Source organism: Empidonax traillii, unplaced genomic scaffold (genome assembly GCF_003031625.1).
Source record: "Empidonax traillii isolate 1590-97213 ecotype Southwest subspecies unplaced genomic scaffold, ASM303162v1 scaffold409:size521033, whole genome shotgun sequence".
Classification (NCBI taxonomy): Eukaryota; Metazoa; Chordata; class Aves; order Passeriformes; family Tyrannidae; genus Empidonax; species Empidonax traillii.
The window spans coordinates 41,105-65,247 of record NW_020955602.1 but is presented as its reverse complement, the minus strand read 5'-3'; the positions used below and the strand labels follow the sequence as shown (position 1 = coordinate 65,247).

Below are 24,143 nucleotides of genomic sequence, written 5' to 3'. Positions count from 1 at the left end.
GTGGGCATTTCCTGGCTATAAACTATTACAATTTATCCCATCTTCCAAGTCTATGGAGAACAGATTATTCTTTTCTTTCCACATGATGCTTTAGCACAAGTTGGGAAGTGTCATAGTATCTCACTCCAGTCTTCTCTCTGGATCAAGCAGCTCTGGGTCTTCCTTTATATAGGTTATCCTGTTTAGATCTGGAGGACATTTCAGCCTCATCATTAGATGGTAAAATGTGCTGGCTTCAAACATAGTGCCATAAGGCTCAAGTGTCATACCTTGTACTTGATCATTGTGTATGGAGGCCAAATTTCCCCCTAATTCTATACAATTCGTTCTTGCTGAGTGCCAAGTTAGTCTCTCTTCTTCTCTTGATCCAAATATTTTATAACACTGTAGAGAGAGTAAAGGATTAAAAAGAATTTCAGGTATCAAAACCCATTGATTTGGATTAATTCAGTGCTTGTCCCTGCATGTAAGGAGCAGCAGATGGGGGATTTGCTAAACATGAATCCTGTTGGCCAGTAAGAAGGTGACACCGCTGATCACAGCAATGTGTGCATAGTACTTACAAACCCATGGGGTTTGTACTGGGGAAGAGCAGACAACCTGCAAAAGCTTTTGAGGAATTAAGTAGAAATCCAGAGTGCACAGGTAATTTCAGGCCACATTAGTGAAAGGTGAGGGCTCCTCCCTTTTTATGCCCTTTAACTGCATAAAAAACTTTTCCTATTGATTGCATTGTGGGATTGATTTGTGGGTTTCATTTGTTGTTTGTTTGTTGGGTTTTTTTTAAGTTCATATGTTCAGCTTTTTTGCTTAACTTAGCAAAAAGCAATGCTTGCTTGTTTTCTGTATTTGATTTTACATTTATGGCTGTTTGTTACTCAGCCTAAGAGACGTTCTGTGGTAGCCAATTACATATGGAAGAGCATGACTTTTCATATTTTCACCTCAGTGTTACTCAGAAAAAGGGACTTACATTTGAAGATAAAGATAGTGAAATCAGATTTCCATGCTGTAAGTGTGTCTGAAATAACCAGGAAATTCTAGAAACTTGAAAAGCAACTATAGCTAAAGGCATACAGATAGCTATAAAAATTGTAACTTCAAACATTCAAATCACCTTTTCTTGAGAATTACTTACAAATTTGCCCACCTGGAAATTTACTATACTGCTAATGAGATGCCTCTTAATAAATCGGTATATAAAGAGAGAGAATTTCTATGGTGAGATAAAAGGGATAGTTGTTTTCTTCACCTATAGCAAATGTGCTAAATATGGCAGAAATTTATTACTGCACCTTATTGTTAAACAAAAGCCAAGTTTCAGGGCATCCTCCCAGAGGTGGAAGTACAGTAGGAGCAAATCCTGTGTAAGTTGAATTATGTCTTTCACAGATAAAGGCATTTTTCACACCACAGCTTATATCTTTCCAAAAGCCTGTAAAGAAACAGAATCCAGATAATTATTGTACAGATTACTGAGAAACTCTGGTACCATCACTATGACAGTACCCAAGACAGCATTCATAAAGCACAAATTAAATATATTTACCCAAATACACTCCTCCTTCCTCTGCAGTATGTTTGTCTCCTAATAGTGATGGCACAATTTCAAACCACAGCATGTTTGTTATGAAAAATTGTCAGTGTTTTGAACTACCTCTTTTTGCAGTAGCCTCCAATTTAATTTAAATACATACCAAACATTTCAGATTTTGATGCTAAATTTTTACCCAAATGTTTCTTGTTGCCATTTTACTCACCAAAATCTTCTGACATTATCACACAGTTTTCATCATTATTTGCAAAATTGGGTTCATTTGGAGCCCAGGCAACATAGTTCACTGGTGTCTCATCCAGCCATCTGGAAGAAACAAGGGGACAGTGGCTGCCAAACAGACAACTCCAGCAGTCAGTCACAAGGTCTGCTTAGGCAGAGGGCTAAGCAAGGTATCAGCAGTGACCAGAGGGTGAAGGCTGTATGTATCCCAGAGAGGACATAGCCCCGGCATTACTGCTGCCTTTCATCTGTTTAGTACTGTCACATTTAAGGCCCATCAGCAGTCCACGGACTTCCCTTTCATCACAGAAAGGTGTCCTCCTGAAAGTCTTCTACAAATAGATCGTTAAGGCAGGTTCTCTACCAGAAATTTCAGAAAGTCTGTTGGATGAGAAGTTGCTTACGCTTCTTGCTTCCAGCACACATAACTTGAACTACTGAGATTAATCTGATTAAACATTTCTATATACTTGTTATCAAAACTTCCTAGGCTTTCTCAGGCTTTCTCAGACATTGGAAATCTGGTCAGAGTAAACCTCATCCTTAGGCTGATGTCTAAAGTGAATTGGGTGAATAACATCTTAAAATGAGCTGCCCCTCCTCAGTACCTATGTGGGTTTGCTTGGGTGTTTAACTCAGTTCTTTCAGTGCAAGACATTAAGTGAAATGAGTCAGCCATGAACTTCTATTGGTTTTGCTCTCCCAAATTTAGAAGAAAAAGACATTGCTCTGCTTAAATATAGAAGAGTGTTACACTTCTTCTATAAGACATCTCCTGAAAACTATCCAGAGGTCAGTTGCACAACAGTGATTATACTGTAAAACAAAACCACACACAAATGCTGCCTAAGAGCAAGATGAAATTACCATCATTTGTTGTCCATTACCAGTTTTCCTTTACTCACCTGAATCTCTTATCAAAGCTGACAACTAAGCCGATGAAATATGATTTCCATTTGTGTTTTGTGTAGCTCTAAAACAAAAATAATTAAGAGTTAAGCACTAAATTCTTCCTCAACATCAAGCAAAAACCTGGAAGCCAATTAACCATGCCTGTGTTTAGTTTTTCCTATTTTCTTTTTTTTTTTTTTCTTTTCCCCAGGATTTGAGCCTCAGGTAAGAATAATACAGGTTTAGACACAGATTTCAAGCGGGCAACAGGGATATGTGGAACATCCTGGAGTAAGGAACTCACTGGACAGGAAAGCAATAATCACTGTGCTGAATACTACCTATATTAGAAGAGATAAGCAACCTGGGCCTGAACTACCCTTTGCTGCACCTTTAATGTTTACATGCCATTTTTCTCTACCTATTAAAAACAGCAGTAACTTCTTTGCAGGTCCTGAGCAAGTCTATTGTTCTATAAATAAATAATGCAGGACAATAGCTCAGGACTCCAGCCTTGCCGAATAGTTAGACTGTTCTTTTTATCATCTGCTCTGCTTCAAAATTCAGTTACAATTAATAGGCTTAGTGCTTACATATTTCCATAGAAATTGTCTTTTGCTTTCATTGTCAATGACAACAAGATCTGCACAGTTCTTCTGACAAATCCTCCGTGCTTCTTCCATGTGGACATGTTCTCTGCTGAAATAGTACTGTTTATCTTCATATATAATCCATCCATCACTGGTGGATTGATATTCTGAAAGGTAAAGAATCATATACAATACATTTGTATGTGGTCTGTGCAAAGTCTGAAAATGTACAATTTTTTGAAAGAGGAAAGGATCCTACCAAGTTTGTAATCTGGTTCAGGTTTTAGCAGTGTACCTGTAAAATAAAAGATCATTATGAGCAACATTTCAAATACAAAAAAAAAAAAACCAAAACAAAACAGTGGGATGTGCTTTATGTAGTTTAACATGCTTTGTATAATAGAGGGAAAAATATTCAACAAACAAACAATGAATTATGCTAAAGCATTTTCAAGCATTTAGAGCACTTACCACCATATTATGTGTATAATTTAGAAACAGATAGCTAGTGAAAAACTTGTATTTTACAGTACATATATGTATGACCAAAAGCACTGACTTAAACAATCCAGAATGCACAGTAAACTCTTGGTAAACTGACTTTATGATGAAAAATTATTTTAGCATTTCTCTTGATATGTTATGATTAACTTTTTTTTATATTCTTGGGACTATAGCCAAAAAACATAATCCAGCTAATATAGTAATTTCTAAAGTTTATCTACGTAGTAGTAAAATATTCACATGCATTCATTGGTTTTCTGGAAAATGGAGTATCTTATGTAAATATGTGTCTTAAGTGAATATGAGGGAATTAACATCTGAGCATGTCTTCTCTCATGTTGATCACCATATAATCTGGACTCATAATAACAAGATCAATTTCTTTAATTTTTCTTGCTTTTGAAAGGTCATCTAGGATCAAGATAAACTGATCAGAGTTTTTGTGTCATGGTTTCTGAAATCCTTGTGAGTAATCTCACCAAGAGCAGAGAACCACATCTGTATAAAGCAGCAAGTTCAGCACACCAGATAAGACCTGCAGAGGATGTGCTGCTTCGAGCTCGTGTGCAGAAATCAGTGTTTGAATGGTGCATTTGTGTGACTAATCCACCCACAAGGGAACAGTGATTCTTCCCTCTCGATTAAGCAATTTTTCAGTGTTACCATGGTGCCTTGTTCACCCTTTGAGGGTAATGGTTTGTTGGCAGAGTAATCAAGTATTAGACGTACTCAGTGTTTTTTATATAACTGCTTATCCCTTTCCCTCCCTATTGTGCCTCCTACTAGATCTCTGTGTGCATCCAACTTCCTTTTCATTTCAAGAAGCTTGTAAGAATCTCCTTCTCCATAGAGATGCACACAAATACTCAGTTTACAACTGGGAGGTAGAAATAGGACTGGGTAAGCAGAACAAGTTCTTTCATTATCAGTTGTCACTTGTGGTCTTCAGCCCATGCAGACTCTATTTCCCGCTGACAGATACCCCAAAAGACATCAGCCAAGTCTGTTTTATGACCCTGGTGCCAGTTTTGGGAGTCCTGGTGTTGGGAACTTGCTTTCCAAGCAAAGCTGGTGGATGCAGGAGTCCATCAGGGTTGCACCAGACTCTCTTTTTTATCAGCTTTGCAGAGTTTCCAGTTCCTACAGCAACTGATCCCTCTCTTTAGTTCCCATTATTTGTTTCACAGTGGGAAGCAAAGCTTTTGTTTCTTTTGTACAGAGAACTCTAATTCTTGCATCTTTGGGTATCCTGGGTATGCCTAAAGCAGATAGAAATACAGGGAGGAGATAAAAGGAGAGGGGAAAATACCTTTGCTTTGCAAATTTATTCAGTCCATGACAGAAGGAGATAAAGCCAGAGATAAAGTAATAGGGACATTTTTAACTTCCTGCATCTGAGTACAATTGAAATAGCTCAATACATTCCTCTTGCCTAATGTGCTGCCTTCACTATAACTGGTTTTAAAATGAACAATTCCAAGAATTTTCTTCCTTTCAATTTGTTTGAATCCATAAAATTTGCTTTTAAAACTTGGGTTTATTGCTCCAGTTAAATGAGGAAGTAATATACCTTTTTTTGTTTCACAAATCCAATTAAGTAAACGTTCACAGCGTAAGTCGTTCCAGCGCATTTTGGGTGATCTACTAAACATAACACAATGTTCAAGTTCTTCATGGTTGTTGGGTTCATCTTCATCCCAGTTCTCATAAATTACCTGTGTTGGAAATACATATCAATTACTATGTGATTTGAGCTGAGCAGAAGTAATTGAGACTGCCAGCATAACACAATTTCAGTATCTCATCATCTCAAGTACCTTGTTTATGGGATCAACAGAAGTTCAAATAAGTCTGAGAGGGCTGTGAAAGTCATGCTAATCAACTGAGTTTCACTCCCTGAAGAAGGTGCAAAGATCACATGGTATAGAAAAGCCGACGACAGAAAAACTTATGGGTTTATCCCGCTTTGTGAATGTTGGCGACCTGGCTTCCTGTACTGCTATACAGCAGTGTCTGTTTTGGGATGCTGTGAAGGTCTAAGAGCACAGACTGTTTAAGATGGGATGTAACATGATACCAGGGATGAAACAGAGGTAACTCTGTACTTCCATTAGTGCCTTAAGACAGGGCATTGGAACAATTCTAGGACAAGAGGACATGGGCTCAAGCTCTGCCAGGGGAGGTTTCGGTTAGATGTTAGGAAGAAATTCTTTACGGAGAGGGTAATCAGGCATTGGAACAGCCTACCCAGAGAGGTGGTGGATTCACCATCCCTGGAGGTTTTTAAGCAGAGATTGGATGTGGCCCTTAGTGCCATGCTATAGTAATTGGAGTTGGATCAGGGGTTGGGCTTGATGATCTTGGAGGTCTTTTCCAACCCAATCTATTCTATGATTCTATTCTATGATTCTATGAATTTAGCTGCTGAATAAAGGGTTGCCGTGTACCTGATGAAGATTTAAGGAGATTGCAAAAGAAGACATTAAAAAGATGAAGATCTATATATAAGTCAGCAAATAAATACTCACAGGGGAACCATCAATCCAAGCAAATCCTTCATCAGGATTTAAGAGAAACAAACCAATCCAGAAAGCCTGAGTGTTAAGTCCTTTATCCCTAAAATAATTCAGACAATATAGAGTTATGAGTGTAGAAAGAGAGGCCATGATATAAATGCTGGAAAGCACAGACATGGTACTTTCTGTCACACTTGAACTGGGAGCTGTGGCCCATAGCCAAGCTTATCCCCAGTATTCTGTCAGGGTGTTTGATAGTGCTCTGTACTGGGCCCAGTCTTGCCATCTTTGAGTATTAGTTAAAGGACAAGTGATGTGACACAGAGCCAGCTCAGGCTCCCATGCCTGTGGCTGCAACAAAGCTCTTGACTGTAGTATGAGTTCAAAGACGGAAGCTTTAGCAAAAGTAAAACATCAATAGAGAGTTATAATACAATTTACCTAATAAAAAATAGTGAAAAATGCTTTTCAACTGCTTTGATTTGCTTCTTGGAAATTCCTGAGTAGTTTATTTAATAGTTCATGCTATTTATCTTGTCATACCTATGAACCAAATTTCATTCCCTGCATAATTACAAAGGTTTCCTTCCACAAAGATTTCATGCTCTGAAGCAAAGAGACTTAACAGACAAATAAAACCACATTCAGCTTCTCACAATACTGAAATATATTAAAATGAAGAAAGGTGAGATCACAAAAACTTCTCAATATGATAGTTTTTTATCTATTTGAGAAACTAAACCTAGATTCACCACTATATTAAACACTTTTGGTTAACTAGCTTTATATTATATGTCATTGAGATGTCAGTATTATGGAATACGATCATAATAGTGATCTAATTTGGGGGGAATAATGTCATAGCTTATCGTGAGCAAGACATGACATCTACAGTGCTATAAAAAATTAATTAAAACTAATCACTAATTTCAGGAGTCTTCAGTTTATAGTCAGAAAAATTCCACATTAAGTCCTTGCATTTTGATTTACATTACACAGTAGCTCAAGGGTTTTTTTGAATGAGTTGGATAAAGTATGAATTACAGCCAGTTAGAAAATACCACAGAGCTGAATATTTTATTTTCTCCCTTTTGGCAGAGGGACTAACTTGTTAAAAGTTGATCAGATCTGGACAACAGCCTTGATAAAAACCTGTGATGAAAATTTCAAAAATATCAAAGCCTCTTTGCTTTGCTCAGCCTCTTGCTCAGCTCCAGACACATTTTAAGGAATTTTGTATTTAACATAGCAGGAACATGAGAAAGAATTGTTCTGCAAGTACTCACGATGCTAATTGCCATAATAAAACTTGATCTTCTCTTGTATTGATTGTGACCAGATTTCCACCTATTTCTCTACAGAATTCTTCAGCCTCAAACCAAGACTTCTTTTGGTTTCCCTCTCTCACAAAAAACTATTGAGAACAAAAAGTAAAAATAAATTGCTAAATGTGCAAAGCATATAAAATATGTGTAATTAAAATCAGTATCATTTTAGCACCCCTTTATTCTTGAGTGAAACAACAAAACATCTGTCAAAACCTTTAATATTAAACATTAGAAATGTGACGTTTAAGTTTTTTTTCTTAGCATCATCTCTTTTAAAATAAGCCAAGAGCAGTATCTGAGGAGAACAAAAGCTATCAGAATGTACAGAGGAGAAAAAATAGTCTATAGTCTCATTGGAACTTTGACCACTGAAAGGCTCAAAGAAAGATGGAAAAGCTTTAGCTATGACACTTCACAGTAGAAAGAAGGAGATTTTTGAGAAATTGAAGGTGAAGGGAAAGTCAATAATTTGGAATAGAAAAGATAGTATGGATGGAGAAATCTATTTGGCAGAGTGTGGACCATGGCTGAGGGAGAGGTTTTTGGTGGTGCAAACACAAATAGCTGCACTTTTTGCCATGAAGTACATACATTCTTGAACTAAGGACATGCTTAACATGCTTGACATTTTATGGAAAGGATAATCAACAATTTGGTAACTGGCAGAACCAATATAATGATATTCAGGCATGACACAGAAGCTGAGACCCTTGTAAATACAGAACTAAAATCAGCTCTGGCCTCCCAACAGGCAGAGAGTCTCAAGAAAGTGAAAGGATACATATATAAAGACCTGGAAGAGCAATGCTGTATATTTATTTTTCCTTGATTTATTTTGCCTTTTCTTTCTCCATTTTTTAATTTGTGAAGGCATTTTAAGTTAAATCAAGAGAATGCTCAAAAGCTTTACTTGCTGAAGAGTCACCAGCTAAACCTGGACCTAAAAATGTCACTAACAGTTTTGCCTGCTGTGTGAGAAAAGGTTGGCAAAAGGGCATGTTTTTTCCTAGAAACACTGTATTTTGCAAGTAACACTGCCAGTTCTCGAGATGCAATACTAAGTTTTTGCTGAAGTTTGAAACTCCTGGAAGCAAATAAATTAGGTGAGGTTCTCATTTGGCATTTAGATAAAAGAAAGCATATTTCTAGCATTCTGTGTTCATCCTTTTCCATTTTTGACTTTTGTTATATTTGATGGATTTTTTCTCTTTTTTTTTTTTTTTTTTCTGTCCTTGAATATGAAAGAGAAGATCATTCCCAAAAAATGCCCCAGCATCACAGTAATCTATGCTCAGGCTTGCAGTGCAGGGAGACACACACACACTTACTCTGAAGCACGAGTCTGCCTGGGAGGCTCCATCCCAACCTTCGGCGCAGACGGCCACAGGGACCTGTCCTGGAGGAGCAGGAGGTGGCACTCCCACTGCCCGCTGTTTGCAAAGATAATTTGATGTCTTCTCACAGCTAACAACATCCCATAATCCAGCTGCAGTTCCCATGGCAACACACCCTTGCTCTTTTCCTTTGTGATATGGAAACAAAATGAGTAAAACCAAGCCTTAATTGCTTTCTAAGGAATGATACCTATGGTTTTACTCATAGCAAATCATGGAAGGGAAGATGCAGATTACGCAGATTAAAAAAACGTCCTGGATACAAAACTATTCTTATACCTCCTGCCAGAGGCCAGATATGGGCCAATGAGTCTCACAGATACAGCTTTGCCAAAATCAGAGATTTGTAGCTTTAGAAAACAAATCTTCCTTATCTTGCCACTCCAGGGAAATCACAGGGCAAATGGCTCTTGATTATATTTGCATATGTAATAGATGATCTGACAACTACTTTGGAGTACTATCCTCGTAATTCAATTTCAAGAAGACTGATACCAAGTACAACAGGTTTGTTTTAAGGCATAACTAGCTGGTTTGAAGGCAAGAGCTCCCACACAGATGGTAATCTGCATGCAATGCAAAACAGCTGGATGTTTGCTGCTCATTTATCACACATGCACCTTGTGGGTCAAAAAACTGTCCAGAATATTTTTTCTAAATCTGATGAGTTGTTAACTGGAGGTGAAAAAAGTTGGAAAAAATGAGACCATGGAGCTTGTTAACTCCTGCACAGCACTGCCTTCAGCCTAACCTATTAAAAATCTGTTTCTGTACAACTTTGCAGGAGGTTGACTTACACCAACACCTGACACTCAGCTGTGACAGTGCTTGTTGCACTGGTGTCAAACACAGGTGTGAGCCACCTACAGCTACAGGCACAAAACACAGTGCCCACTCTAATTTCTAACTCCAGTGGATCGAAAGCAAAAACCCATGTGAGTTGCAGCTGCACTCCTGTCACAGGGTTTGAGTCCATGCAGAGCTTACCTGGCATTGCTTTGTTCCAGTGTGTGAAGTGAGGAGTTTCACCATTGGCCCACCTGAAACTCCCTCGTTCTTCTGTGTCAGAGAGACCAATCCAGAAATACTTTTCAGACCTCAGACCCACCAGACTAACCAGAAAGTTTTGCTCATTTCTGTAGCGGAAAACAGAGTTAAATCACAACCTGCTACCTTTCAGTATTGATCGAATTGATACAGAGGTATGCTAATGTGATCCCGAAGCACAGCACCTCAGTGAAGTTCAGGCAAAACCTCAGCAGACTTTAAACTGCAATTGAAAGAATTTCATGAGGGACAACTTTCTTCTTTCAGCTGAAGGCATCTGAAAGGTCACAGATCGCTGCTTATATGGGTTTCTAGTTGTATTCTACTATTTTCATTGTCTTGCCAAATCTTTGAGGTGCCTCAAAGAGACAACCAAGATAGGACCAAGCTGTCAGTTTTGCTAGCCATCTCCTCTGCAGGCAGTCGTGTTCCTCAGAGGCCATGAAGCTTGCAAAGCCTGGCTGAGATGTGGGTAGGTTAGAAATGACACATTCTGGCTGCAGGAGGGGGCAGGTCCTGGGGAAGACTTCCCACATTTGTTCAGAATTTAGCTTAGAATGTAGGTTAGGAAAACACTCTATTAAAGCTTTCCTTTCATAATGCCAGAACACCTGTCAACAAGTAGATGAAAAGAAAACAGAAAAAAGAGGAAAAAACCCACAAAAAACCAAAACCAAACACACACAAAAAATCAAATACCCCCAAAACAACCAAAAAACCCCTCACCAAAACCACAAGTTGCTTTAATTATTAATTGAAAGATAACAGAAAACTGTTTAAGTCAAGAACCCTCCAAATTTGAAAACTGCTATAATAGATTAAATAGAAAGCCCTAAAACATTAGGGTGTTTGGTTTGGGGTTTTTTTCATGCATGGATAATCTTTATTTGGCCTACTACTATAAAATTTTTTGAAAAGTGCTGGTAAAATAATTTAAAGGATTCAAACAATGGATAAATTTTGCAAGTTTCTCCATTAAAAGCAGTGATTTTTTTATATTATAAAAGTATTTTCCCACCTGCTTTCCACCGTAGCTAGATAAGCTTTGCTCTGTTCACATGTCTTATTTGCTTCTGAGAATGTCAAAAGTGCAGAACCCACCAAGTAACAGTGAAAACCATATCTTTTCCAACCCTGTGACAAACACAAGATTTTTAATGTCCAATGGAAAGAGACTTCAGTGTAGAAGTTGTTCTGCTCTTCTGTGTATAAATATTCCATGCAGCTGAACTTAAAACCAAGATGAGACTGGGCCAATCTGTTAATAAATAAAAGCTATTTTTGGTGCTGTTCACTCCTACAGGAGGCTTTTTTTTGTTTAAGGGATGACATTAAGATCTTAGTTTTCTTCTCTTTTACATGTACATGAATTTTCAAAGAAAATTGTGACTGTGATATTTGCTATTGCTTTGCAGTGTTCTGTAAGGGTAGGATTAGACAAACTGAGCCTGTGAGGAGCCCATGATTCATTCAGGGGGACCTGCAACTCCAGCTTTCCAGAGCTGCAGGATCAGATAAAGTGAAATACAAAATTTTTGCAATATGGAAGTAAATTCACATACAAGCATAGCCTCCCAAAACTGCCCCTGCCATCCCCAAGTGCAAAGGGTGAGATTTTCTGAGCCAAGAGGAATCCAGACAGTGCTTGTTTGTAGGGAGTGTAGAAAAGAAGAATATCAATAAAACACCCCTATTTCTCCCTGCTCTTAGAGAGAACTGTGATGACCAAAACAGATAAAATTGTTTTCTGAATCACAGGGTGGCTTATCTGGAAATAGAGGGAAAGGCAGTATTCATGTACATGAATATACATATAAATGAATCTTGACTTTCTTGAGATTTTTCAGAACAAAAATGAAAAATGCTCATATATTAGTAAGTTGCTACCAGGAAAAGATTAAGTTTCCTTAAGAGTAGATTTTCTAGAAGATACAAATACAGTATCCAAAAGAAAGAACCAGTAAATTAACTTTTGCACATTTTTCCTAACATTATTATTTATGAGACAGCATTTACTTTCTGGCAGCCTGGGTCCTCAACTGTCTCTTTTTCAGAGGATTGTGATGAAGGCTTCTTTTTACAGATGTAACCAAGTTGCTTATCACAAACATCAGTTGCCCAGTATCCATCCTAGAATAGTAGTGAGAAGAAACAAATGTAAAAAAGGGCATTTATAAACATAACCAGTGTTTTTCCTCTTTCTTCACAAGGCCGATTGGAGAGTTATTAAAAAAAATAGACACATCTGTTAGTATTGATTTAAGATCCTTTTAATGCTGTTTTGAGGTGAAAGAACGAAATAAATAATACTTTTAAATCTCAGCATTTCTTCCTATCATAACTATTTAATGAGAAAGTTTGTAAACAAGCATCTCATCCGGGGCTAAGGGATCTGCTTTTAAAGTAGGATTATTTCACTACACTTCTAGAAAAGAGATCAGTTAAACTGAAATTATGCACATCTGATAGGGTTGCAGTAAGTCTATTTTATCCATCAAAGACTCTGAATATGACTGAGGACTTTAAAAAAAAAAAAAAGACTATGTATAAAATAAAATAGGAGCCTTTTCCCCCCATGAAATCTGGTTTAGGATCAATTCTATTGATGCCTAATCCTGGCAAACATTAACATTATTCTATGATATAACAGTTCTTTCAATAACAGCATGTCTTTCATACCAGCATTTTCAATCTGTTTATTTCAAAATTCATTACACATTTTTTTGTGTGCATGCACATGCATGTACATGTACCAAGCAACTATGTTTTGCAAGAAAATAAAGTTTCTGAGTCAAATACATCTGAGTCAGAAATAGTATAGAATTTTACATTAGTTATTTGACAGGGAGGTGACAGCTGAAGAAACATGCTCTGGTGCCAGGTCTCCACGCCTCAAAACTGTGTCTCAGTGATGTGACATTGAGCGACATAATGGTCTATTGGCTTGAAATCTGAGGCATACAAATAGCATCTAAGGTACTCACATAAGGTATTAACTAGTTCATTCCCATTCCTCTCCCAGAGCTGTAAATTCTTTCTTTGCTGCAATCAAGGGAAAGAATCTAAGGTGAAATTTCTGGATTGAACTTTTCACCAGATAAGGAATTTTAGAAGGCAGCACTAGCAAAATGCTGCCTCTCTCTTCCTGATCCCTCCTGACCTCTGAACTTTTCTTCTGGTTGATGCCAAATTTTGGAGGAAAACTATTTAAAGCTAAGATAAAAAATTATATGTAAATAAGCATACAATGTAAGTGATTTCAGGCTGATGTAGTTATTAATTTGCATTACTAAAAAATGACTGCATGCACATACCTGCCCCTTCATAACAACGCAGTCCTCCAGACCATTCCAGTAGGTGGGATGCCTGCGTTGCCATTTGGTGAACGTCACAGGAGTCCCATCACTCCACTCAAAATAGAAGTGAGTCTTCAGGTCATTCAGACCCAGCCATAGCTCTTCTGTTGGCCCTGAAGCATGACAAGAAATAGCTCTGCTTACTATCCACTGTGCTGTAAATGTTTTCATATGCTGAACAAGCAGGGACTGATAAATTTGGGATGTGGTACACAAGAGGTAGTATTTGTGCTTTAATAAAAATGCTGTTTCCCTCTCTGATCTGTAAAAGATATCTTCTGAAACAGCATCAGATGCCACTGAGAAATGCTGAGTTTAATTAACACAAGGTTCTTTACAGCCGGCGGAAGATTTTTGCAAACTTTCTGTGATTCAGAACAAAATGGTCTTGAGCATGGAGACAGTGAGTGGCCGTAAGTGTCCCACCTCTCATGAGATAATACTGAGTCCAAGCCACGAAGACACCTGTCAGAACATCTCCTTATTAGGGAAGCCTTGGAGAACTTGTATTGGCCCATCAGGTGTGTTCACCAAGGCCAGCATCTGCAGCACATGTCAGGACTGGTTACTGCAAACCCAAGGAATATCAGAAGTGAAAAGACATTGTTTCCTTAGAAGGATGTCTAGCAAGAGGTTAGCCTCAGAAAGAGGTTTTAATCTCAGCAAGAAATTTATCTCCTAGGTTTGGAGCTCTGTTCTGAAGTCATTGAACATAGAACATAGGTGCTAAAAATGCAATCTTTAGAGATCTTCATGTGTCTCTGGGAGGAATACGTTTTTTTTGCTGTGGTTTTCCTCTCCTCCTTTATAATGTTTTACAATGTAGATTATTTCTTGATAAACATAAATATGCTTCCATGTTTATGCAACAGCAACATCATAAAAGAGCACAATAAGTTAGATTCAGCCTTCCACTTATGATATTTTAGAGGAAGCATTAGTATTTAATGTGAAGTTCAGCTTTTATGTTACAGATGGGGCAATCCCACTATAGGCCTACATATATACTCACTGTAATCAAGCTGGGACACTAGAAAGCTGTATTCAGCAATGTTGTGGACACTTGCCAAATCTCCATCTTGCTTCTTACATGAAGTCAGAGCATCTTTCCATGTTTTGGGGTCCCTTTGAATGCTGTAGCAGTGACCTGCATATGGCCACCAACCATCTGTGCACTTAACAGGCCTCAATTTCTCTAAAATACGAGAACAATTTTTCAAAACAAGAGAAAAATAGAAGACGCTAGAAAGGGGTCTCTCAAGTACTCTTTACAAAATTGGGACTAGATGAATAAATATAAAGCTGTAGTTGGCAATGCAAAATATGTTCAAATATCATTAAGGCACAGTATGCTAAATATGCAAATAGAAAGATTTCTTCCTAAACAGAGAACCATTGAAAAATGCTCATATTATGTGGGCGGTGCAATTTGAAATAATGCTCTGGGAAGAAAGAGAGACCAAGGCAGACATCAGCATCTCCCCTTTTTGTCCCTCAGAGACATTTGGTCAGTGTGTCGTGGTTTCTGTGCTGCCTGCAGTGGCTGACACTGGGCTTTGCCTGCTGTTTGATGGTTTCTTGCAAACACATACTTGTCAGATATGGAAGAGTATGAAGTAATTCTTTGGTAATTGCAGGTCACTGAACTTTAAAAATTAGTGGAGACTCGGTACATTGCATATTAACTTAGTGGCTTTTTTATTACTTAGATTCCTAAAAACTTACATTAAGCTTACTTTAAAAATAGAATCCTGCATTTCTTTTTAAGGTTAACACTGCAATAAAGATTTTCTGAAGTTATTTCTCTACTTTCTTTAATATAACTTTTTCTTTTACAGTAGCTTTTATAACATCCCCAGATGATGGTTTCCAGTAGATCCCTCCTGCACGGGACATGTTCATTACCATGCTGTTGTGTTGGGATGGCCCACAAATGCAACAAGGTCTGTGTCAACACTGTTGCTGCTCTTGCTGTGCTTGTAGGAACCCAACCAATTGCATACTGTTGACATCAGATGAGAAATCTTTTTTCTTTGGAATATATGAGTAACTGCAATTACTTATTTGGAGCAAATGAGAATAACACTTCTATTGTATATATGCAAATTTACCTTTTGGCATTGGTTACCATGACAGGGCAGCTTTCATCTGTCTTGGAAGAATAAATGATGGAGTGATGGAACAAAACAGTAATATTCTCCTATGAATGTTTAATACACAACGGGAAGACAAAGGCAGTATATAAAAGATTGTGTCATGTATAGTTGTATTTTCCAAAGGTTTCTAACATCTTGGTTGAAAAATATTGTTGCATACATTTTACTATTTGCTGATCTTTACAAGTTGCTCTTTCTAGGAGTCAGAGAAAAACCTTTCTTTTTGTTTTACCAACCTACCTTTGGATATAATGTCAGGCTTTGAACTGAAGATACCCTTTTTACAAATGTAGCCTAGTCTCTGGTTACATGCTTGGTTTTCCCATTTAGCATTCTTTCTGGGGTTCAACACTCCACAGATTTTCCCAGGGAGTAGGAAAGGACTACCTTTGAGTCAGAGAGAAAATAGGGTCTCACAGCAAAGAAAATTAAAAAAATTAACAGAAACATCATATTACCAGTAGAAACCTTGAATCATTATTATGATGAAGCCCTTCCCTATAGGGTAACCACCTCGTAGTTTTTTGGATGCTATTTTTAGTCTGTGCATGGAGAGTGAAATAATGACCCTCCATCGACCTTTTTGTCAGGATAGCACTGGGAAATTTCTAATTCTTTTCCTGACATCCCAGTGCTCGCAGGAAGAACAGCTGAAACTATAACTTTAGCCTCTGTCAAAAACTTCCCAACTTTAGAAATCCTGAGTTTTAAGTTATATTGTCCTTTCAATATATCTCAAGAGTTTCACATTCCTATGCAATATTTTTTCTCACTTCTGTTGCAGTGTGTGCAAACCTCTGCAATCAGCAAATTGAATTTCCTGATACAGAATATTTGAAAATTTAGAGGAGATTTTAATTATTCCTTTACCACCCCATAATTTTTCCAAACTAGGAGGTGGCTTGGAATGCTCATGGCACAAAGGAAACACAGAACCAAAAAAGCCAACGAGCAAAGAGAAGAACTCCCTAGCTATGAGGAGCACCACAAACCCATTCCATCTCCCTTCCTCATGGTGGCCCAGTGCAATTTTGCATGCACTGCTGAGGGATTATGACCTGGCTCCATAAGCCTCTCAATAATATTTAGAATTTCTACGGAAAACATAGTGCCCTTATTTTTTAAATATTTTGCTACCTTTGGAAGATTTGATTGATATGCATACCCTTGGCCAACATGTTATGGAAAATTCTGATCTTTGATGTGTAGGGTTGAATATCACTCCATAGGATATTCTGCTTTCAAAAAAAGCTCTCTGTTTAGATTAGGAAATAGAATAATATGCTATAGCTGATATCCACTGTGAACTTTGAATTTGAAAGTGCAATTCTTAAATAGTTGTTGTAAATCAGAATGAGCTTTCCTGAAACAAAGGTAGCTAAGACAGTTCTTATTTGTTAATGTCTTATCAGAATCCATTCAAAGATTACAAAATAGGCATAGTTCTTACCTGGAGCCCAGTTTAAATATCTGAAAGGGCTACCCCCAGCCCATTGCCATCCACTGTCAAAATTCAAAGTGTTCAATCCAATCCAGAATGCAAAACCAAAATTTTTAGTTAGCTCTAAATTTGAAAAACAAAAACAAAAAACAAAAACAAACAAAAAACCACAACAAAACAAAACAAAACAAAAACAAACAAAAAAATCAACTCAGTTTTACGTCCCTATTCTCATTTTTAGTAAGTTACGTCAAAAGTAAGAAATTCATATTTCTTAGTTGAAACGAGCCCCAAATCAGTACTTTCTGCATTAATGAGATGCACAGATTACAAAAAGTAAAATATGTAAATGAATCTGTAATAATTTAGTGAAGATCTCATTAGTTAAAAGGGCAAATTAACATCCTATTTCACTAAGTAAATAAGAGTTCATTTCTTTTACTTGTTTTCATTACAATATAAGAGATGTCGAAAACATCTGATTTTCATTAGGGAATTGTACTAAAATGTACTATATTCATGGAGTAAAAGACGACAACAGTGTTCCAATCAGTTGATTCCAGACTTTTTTCAATGTGAGTGGTTTCAAAGCCTCCTTTACACTATTTATAACCAAATGGATACCATGATACCTGTATCTGAAATCCACCAAAATTATATGGAATTTAAATATGCAAACGTACCCATACTAGGACCAATCTATCTATCATCTTTTGATCTCCTGAAAAGATTAATAATCCTTGAAACTCAGAGGAAAAAGGTGAATTTGAGGACCAGACCATAGCCCTGCTCAGGAATGAGTGCCCTTTCACTGAGGCAAGCAGAGGAAACCCTCCCCTGGGACAGACCGCAGAAGCTGCAGGAGCTCCCATCTGCAGCACAAAGCTGGGATGGGGGCTCTTCCTCCCCACAGAGGTTTGTGACCAACCTTTCATAAAAAAAACACCATCTAGTGGAAGGGCAGTTCAGACCATCCCCCTTTTGGTGGCTGCTGAAGCACCCCTGACACCCTGTCTTCTTTGCTGAGACAGACAACTAAGTATCACCTTTATCACAGCATATTTTAAGAACTTGTTCTCTACCTTTTTACCTCTTACATATGCTTGCTCCTGAATCTCTGTGATGCTTAGTAGTTCTGCATTTTGCTGCTGACAGCTTTTCCTTGCTTGGTGCCATGTTAGAGCTGATTCTGAGTTTATCTGATAGTGAATGCCAGTTGAAACATCTTCTGTCCAAAATCTTTCTGTGTCATCTGGAAGAAGAAGTGACATAGAGCACTGTTCTAGTGGATTTACATTGCACCAACTGAAAGAAAATGAAGTGCGTAATGATGCAAAATATCTAAAGATGCACACTGTTAACTGTAAGCATCAGAAAAAAAAATTAGTCTAGGCATCAATTTTTAAAAATGTGCAATGCTTTTGAAATCAAAACCATTATTTTGAGTTTCTAGGTTTTTATACAGGAGTGAATTGTTTTCCAAGATTCGTTTTTTAATTTTCTCATAATTAAAATGCAATACTAGGTATACCAGACATATCTGTTAATTGGAAAAATGAGATTCCAGGGTGAAGTCAGAGGAGGAAAGTAAGTGTGTAGATGAACTATGGGCTACTCTGACATGGTATGTCATACAGGTATGTAGCTGATAGCTCAAGAAGAACCTGGTAGCTCAAGAGATAGTTTGCTCAACATTTCATGACAAGTTAATAAATAAAATGGAGGACTTACTTGTTAGTGGGCAAAATCCATAAAGTTTATCAGCATCAAAATCTGCAGTTGTTGCACACCACAGCCAGCCATCTGTCCTACCAGCATCTGTACACTCATTGTACTGTTTGTCTTTGTATTTGAAAGGGAATACACAGGGCTTTCCATTGGCATTTCCTTTTAATGTAAACATATCTAGTGGGAAGAAAAGGTTAAGAAAATAATATTAGGGCTATGAAAATAATTATAATAAAATTATAACTATCTAGTAATGGATCTATCTATCAGTATATCTGTCTATCTAAACTGAGAGGTCAGATAATCCTTTTTAAATTAATTTATACTATAATTTCTTCCTTGATGTAGCTAGAGATTTTAAATAAAATCTTTGAGTAGAATCAGGTGCTTAAATACTGTGTTAGGGCTCGATATAGGCACCTTGTAGGCAAGTCAAATTCTGTGTTAAGTTGCAGATACATTGTGGTTCCTGAAGGCAGGAAACTTAAAGTAGAACTGAGACAACAATGAGTTTACTGCATTGTTGTTTTCTGCATGGCTCAATAGGTTGGCTTTATTACTCTACCTATTACCAATCTATTACCACATCTATTAATTAACTGTTTAAAGACAAAGGGTAGCTAATCAGAGAGAATACAGATGAGATAACCATGAGCATATTTACACAGTAAAAATTTTAGGTTTCAGTTGTAACATTTCTGCACTTGGAGAGGTCTTGCATATTCACCCTGAACTCAGATTCTCTAAGGTTAAAAATGCTTCATATTTTTAAACTCTCACAATGTTATGGGATTGTTCTTTTATCCTGAAATTTCTGATACACACTCTCAGTCTGAAATTCACAAAAACTCATTCCTTCACTGAGTTCTACATACATTACTGCTTTACCATGTCTCTCTATAGCTGTGCCAAAAGAGTGTTATACATCTCCAGACTAGAGCTATTCTTCTAATTTGCTCAGAGTAGAGAGGAGGAGCCAGATCTTCCTTCTCATACCTCATGTCTTGGGATAGAAAGAGAAACTTGCCAGCTATCATGAAAACGTGGCTCTAAAACCTCTTGATCGTTTGCTGCACTGTGGGTGTGATGAGAGGGTAAACAGGAAAAGCTCCCTGCTCCCCCATCTCTCCTTGCCATCCCACACTGTGCTATCTGATTGAATATTTCTACAGAAAGAAATTCCAGAATAAATATCCCGCTCTTATTACCTCTATTTTTCTCAACATCCCTATTCCTCCCCTCTTATTCTGTGAATCAAGAACTGCCAGGGTAATACCCAATATACTATTTAGATCATGTATCAAATCTTACAACAAGTACAAAATGAAAAATCTATGCATTAAAACTGTAAAGCTTCCCAAGAAAAATAATTTTCATATCTAGTTTAACACAAAAACAACAGGAAACTTACCTGATGACTGCAATGAACAATGCAGAAGGGAAAGAAAAACTGGAAACCTGGAGAAACTCATTGCAAATGTAGCTTGCTTCTCATTCATCTAAAAGATGGACTATAAGATTGTCAATAAATAAAAATCCCTCTCAGTGAGGATAGAAACGGGTCCTTCTCTGTGCTAAAGGGTTGATGGATAAAGCTCTGTACTCTAAATAAGGAAATGTCCTGTCACATGGTATTTTGAAATAACTGTAGGACACATTGTAAACACTGCTCTCTTTGAACAGAGCGTCTCTTCCAAAACTGAAGTCTCTGTCCTTGTAACTGGAGGTGGTGACTTTGTCTTCTTTTGTGACATTGCTAGTATTATATACGGGTTGGTTGTTGAGGTGCTACACAGGACAGACTTGGAAAAGCAACTTGAGAACTGGTGACAAGAAACCTGAAGTGAAATATCATTGATTAAAAACCTCAGTCTCTGATTTAACCCTTACATCCCAGAAACAAAGGAAGACAAACCCCCAGTGGTTCAGCATGTTGCTATAATGTCACAGCTCTATATATCTTGAATAAAGAGCAAATTTTACAGGATCCACAGTATTTGGTGCTTTATGAGTTATTGCTCACTTTGAGGCTAAATTTGCTATTTTTTCACTCTCAGACTGATTGTTTTGATCACAGTTTGGGGCTGGGCTGTTCATAACTGCTTGTAAAAGGCCTGAAAGAAATTAAGGTCTTCAACCTATAGGATAGTGTAAGCTTCCCTGTAACAGAAGGGAAACTTTTCCCTGGAACACTTTAATACTTTTATCAAACCAAAGGATGTGTTTATCTATCTGAGAAATTCCTAATGAGATTGTTCAAAGACAAAGCCAAACACAAGTTATATTGGGAAAACTCCTTTTAATCTGTGAGCAAAGTGCTCATCTGAAGTCTTATATTGGCATGGGAATTCTTGTACAACTATGTTGCAAAGCCATACTGGCAAAAGGTCGCATGCAAATAAGTCCTGCCATTCCTTCTGTTTGTTTACATAAGTGAAATTAAAAGAAGTTGTGATAACGAAATTGAAAAAATCGAGAAGTGAAACAGCAAGTAGGGAGATACATATAGAAGCTGAACAGTAGATGTCATAAGAGCAGAAAATATCTTTGGCTTTACTTTTAAGGTGTTGGGGAAAATTGTTGCAAGAACTGGATAAACTTGTTGACTTGGCTGTAGAAAGTAGTAAGAGCGAAAAACAATTTCTGGAAAAAAATGTCTGGATTACAGGAAAAGTAGGAACTGAATAAATTGTTTAATAATAGTTATTCTATTTGCAGGTGACAGCCAGGGAGGGCTTAGTGTCAGGAAGGCTCGCAAGAGTAGCCAAATTTCAGATACATTTGAATTAACAAAATGAAATAGCTCTGACAAAGGGGATCCCAAGGAAATTACCCGAAGGGTATAATTCCTGCCCAGTTTCCTTCTCTGCCCCACAAAATGCCAGCCTCAATATAGTCCTGGGTTTTTTCCCCCTTCTTCTTTAAATGGATGCTAATGAGGATTCCCCACAGGGCTACAGTGATGGGGAAGATTAGTTCAGACACTGGGGTAGGCTAAAAGAGGAATTCAGAGCTGCTCCTTTCACATGACCAACCAGCTTGATGCTGATCATAACCCTTTTGGGGTCAGTATCTGGGGTGCTGCATAACATTTCTGCAATAACCTGTTCTCACCAATCTGCTACATTCTTCTGTGTAAATGCTACAGTCTGCATTTACACCAAGAAAACGAGTTCAGTGCCTAAGAAAGCAACTTCATTTCTTTCTTTTTCCTTCTCTTCCTTTTCCTTCTCTTTCTTTCTTTCTTTCTTTCTTTCTTTCTTTCTTTCTTTCTTTCTTTCTTTCTTTCTTGTTTGGTTTTTTGTTTGTTTGGGGTTTTGTTTTGTTTTTTAACTTTTCAGCTTGCTCAGTAGACCCTGTGCTGTCTGGGGAAGGCAGGTTGTTTCTTGGGGCTATGTGCTAAGCTCTCTTTCCCATAAAGCGTTTAGTGTCTAAATTGTACTTGCAGCTCACTTAAAAGCTACTTTGTACTGTTTTCCACTGGTTTTCTGACATCTTAAGTTGTCTTGCAGATTACTAGGACAGAACCATCGGCTTCATTCCTTAGTTTTCAGTTCCCTTTTTTCACATTTAAAAATGCCTATTCAAGCTAAATTCAAAGTAAGGGGGGAGAGAAGCCCTCCTTGTTCCTGACAAAAGAGTCACTGTGCTGACAGGAGCACCTCCCTTCCCCTATCCCCTCACTTGATTCACAGGGAATGCTGAAGCCGAAAATTATACTAATAAAAACTTTATTTATTTATTACAAAGCATTAACGAATAGAAGCAAGAACAAGGGTGAGAGTATTTTAATTCATATTAGTGAACATAATAAAAACAATCATATTATCAGACAGAAAAAACATTAAAACCCACACCTGAGCTTAATATCCTTTGTTAGCATGTACTGTATTTTCCTCTGTATTTTCAGAAAATGAAAATGACAAGGTTTTCTATCGCAGAGTTATTTAGATAAGTGTATGAATCACTGCTTTATAAGTGTAATAGGATGCAGCCATAAGGAACAATAAAAGGGCTGGTCTGATGCAGTGAATTTTGTGGGGCAAAATGAATTCAGTTTTTGAGTTCTTGCCAGTGTCCACAAAAAATCACGAGAATACAGTTCTAAACAGCATTCACACTGGACATTCATTCTCTCTAGTTGGCTTTTATAGTCCTTTTACATGTATCTGCTTTTTACAAGTTTTCTGCATTAGTGTCTTTGAGAAGGCACCTGAGAACATCTTGACTGTAAAAAAATTATAACAACAATCCATAATTCTGATTTTGTAAAATATGCATGATACAAGGGAATCAGCTAGTGCAAAAAGAGAAAAGGGATTTAATTTAAGACTACAGTAGATCTCATTTAAGGGTCTCACTAGGGACTTTTAACAGATACATCCTTTAGTTTCAGCAAGTAAATCGCTCCTCTGAATTGGTTCGTGCAACAGGACCCATTCTCACCAATTCTTCAGTCTCTGACTGAAGTTATTAGTGTTTCATTTCCAGGATCTGTTGATAGTTCGTTTTGTGTTTTTCTTTTGTAGAAAAAGGCTGACATGCCAGCTCCGAGGAGAGTTAAAACAGCCAAGAAAACAAGCAGCCAAACAGAGATATGAACAGGTGGGTGAGTCTCTTCATTCTTTTCCTTGCCTGAAATGAATCCATATAACTGTGAGAGACCATAGTAATTTTCATTCTACATACAACATGAAAAACATGGAGAAGATCAGCTCTCCTGCCTGAACTTGAAGGCTGTAAATCTGAGCCCTGAATTGTCACTGATCAGTAGCCAGATCTCTGTTCCTAAAGCTAACATGGTTTTAGTGGATCTGGATTACAGTGACATACAACGCATGCAGCGGATGCTTAGAAGAATTTAATGAAAATGTATGCTTTTGATGGATATGAGATGCTAATTATTTGGAAATCAGTTTTACAATATCTTTATGTTACATTATTTACAATAATACCTATGGAAGAAATTTGCATATACATCTAGACAGTTTCAAACAGCTTAGCTAAAGCACTCTGTAGCTGTTCTCAGTCACAAGCTGGGTCACTGCTGAGCCTGTCAGCTCGGGGTCAGCCCTACAGCAGTGCAGTTGACCAAGAATGTGTGAGTGCCCTTGTGAATTCAAAATGCACCATGGAATTACCCTGCATGACTGCTAACCATGCATTCCTGTCAGTAGGACATGTTCTCCATAAGAATGAGATTTGGGAAAACTCTTCTTGTACTTGGATTTTTATTAATTTTCTTATGAAAGCTCTTACCTTTTTGCTGTATAGGACTCCCACTTGGTTGAACTTCAGTGAACATCAGAGAGAAATGATATGAAACTTTATTAAAATCCAGAAGTTTGACTGTTTTGCTTAAATAGTACAGGAACTAAAACCCCTGAAGTACACCATTGCATTAATAACATACAT

The 24,143-nt window shown here is 37.5% G+C and overlaps 1 protein-coding gene across 1 annotated transcript in view; it reads right to left on the bottom strand.

The window, feature by feature from the left end:
- The window catches only part of LOC114062460 (macrophage mannose receptor 1-like), a 30,846-nt gene extending 10,539 nt beyond the window's left edge, over positions 1–20,307 (bottom strand). The window contains exons 1-20 of the mRNA XM_027893863.1: positions 20,140–20,307; positions 18,732–18,905; positions 18,091–18,252; positions 17,010–17,123; positions 15,800–15,946; positions 14,416–14,598; positions 13,362–13,516; positions 12,064–12,177; positions 11,066–11,181; positions 9,988–10,136; positions 8,935–9,128; positions 7,565–7,692; positions 6,291–6,378; positions 5,333–5,477; positions 3,518–3,553; positions 3,262–3,425; positions 2,683–2,750; positions 1,761–1,861; positions 1,296–1,435; positions 270–384 (exon numbers count right to left, since the gene is read on the bottom strand). Coding sequence (XP_027749664.1) covers positions 270–384; positions 1,296–1,435; positions 1,761–1,861; positions 2,683–2,750; positions 3,262–3,425; positions 3,518–3,553; positions 5,333–5,477; positions 6,291–6,378; positions 7,565–7,692; positions 8,935–9,128; positions 9,988–10,136; positions 11,066–11,181; positions 12,064–12,177; positions 13,362–13,516; positions 14,416–14,598; positions 15,800–15,946; positions 17,010–17,123; positions 18,091–18,252; positions 18,732–18,905; positions 20,140–20,227 — 2,581 coding nt within the window. The 5' untranslated portion in view covers positions 20,228–20,307. The remainder of the gene's footprint in view (positions 1–269; positions 385–1,295; positions 1,436–1,760; positions 1,862–2,682; positions 2,751–3,261; positions 3,426–3,517; positions 3,554–5,332; positions 5,478–6,290; positions 6,379–7,564; positions 7,693–8,934; positions 9,129–9,987; positions 10,137–11,065; positions 11,182–12,063; positions 12,178–13,361; positions 13,517–14,415; positions 14,599–15,799; positions 15,947–17,009; positions 17,124–18,090; positions 18,253–18,731; positions 18,906–20,139) is intronic.
- Between the last annotated feature and the right edge of the window lie 3,836 nt (positions 20,308–24,143).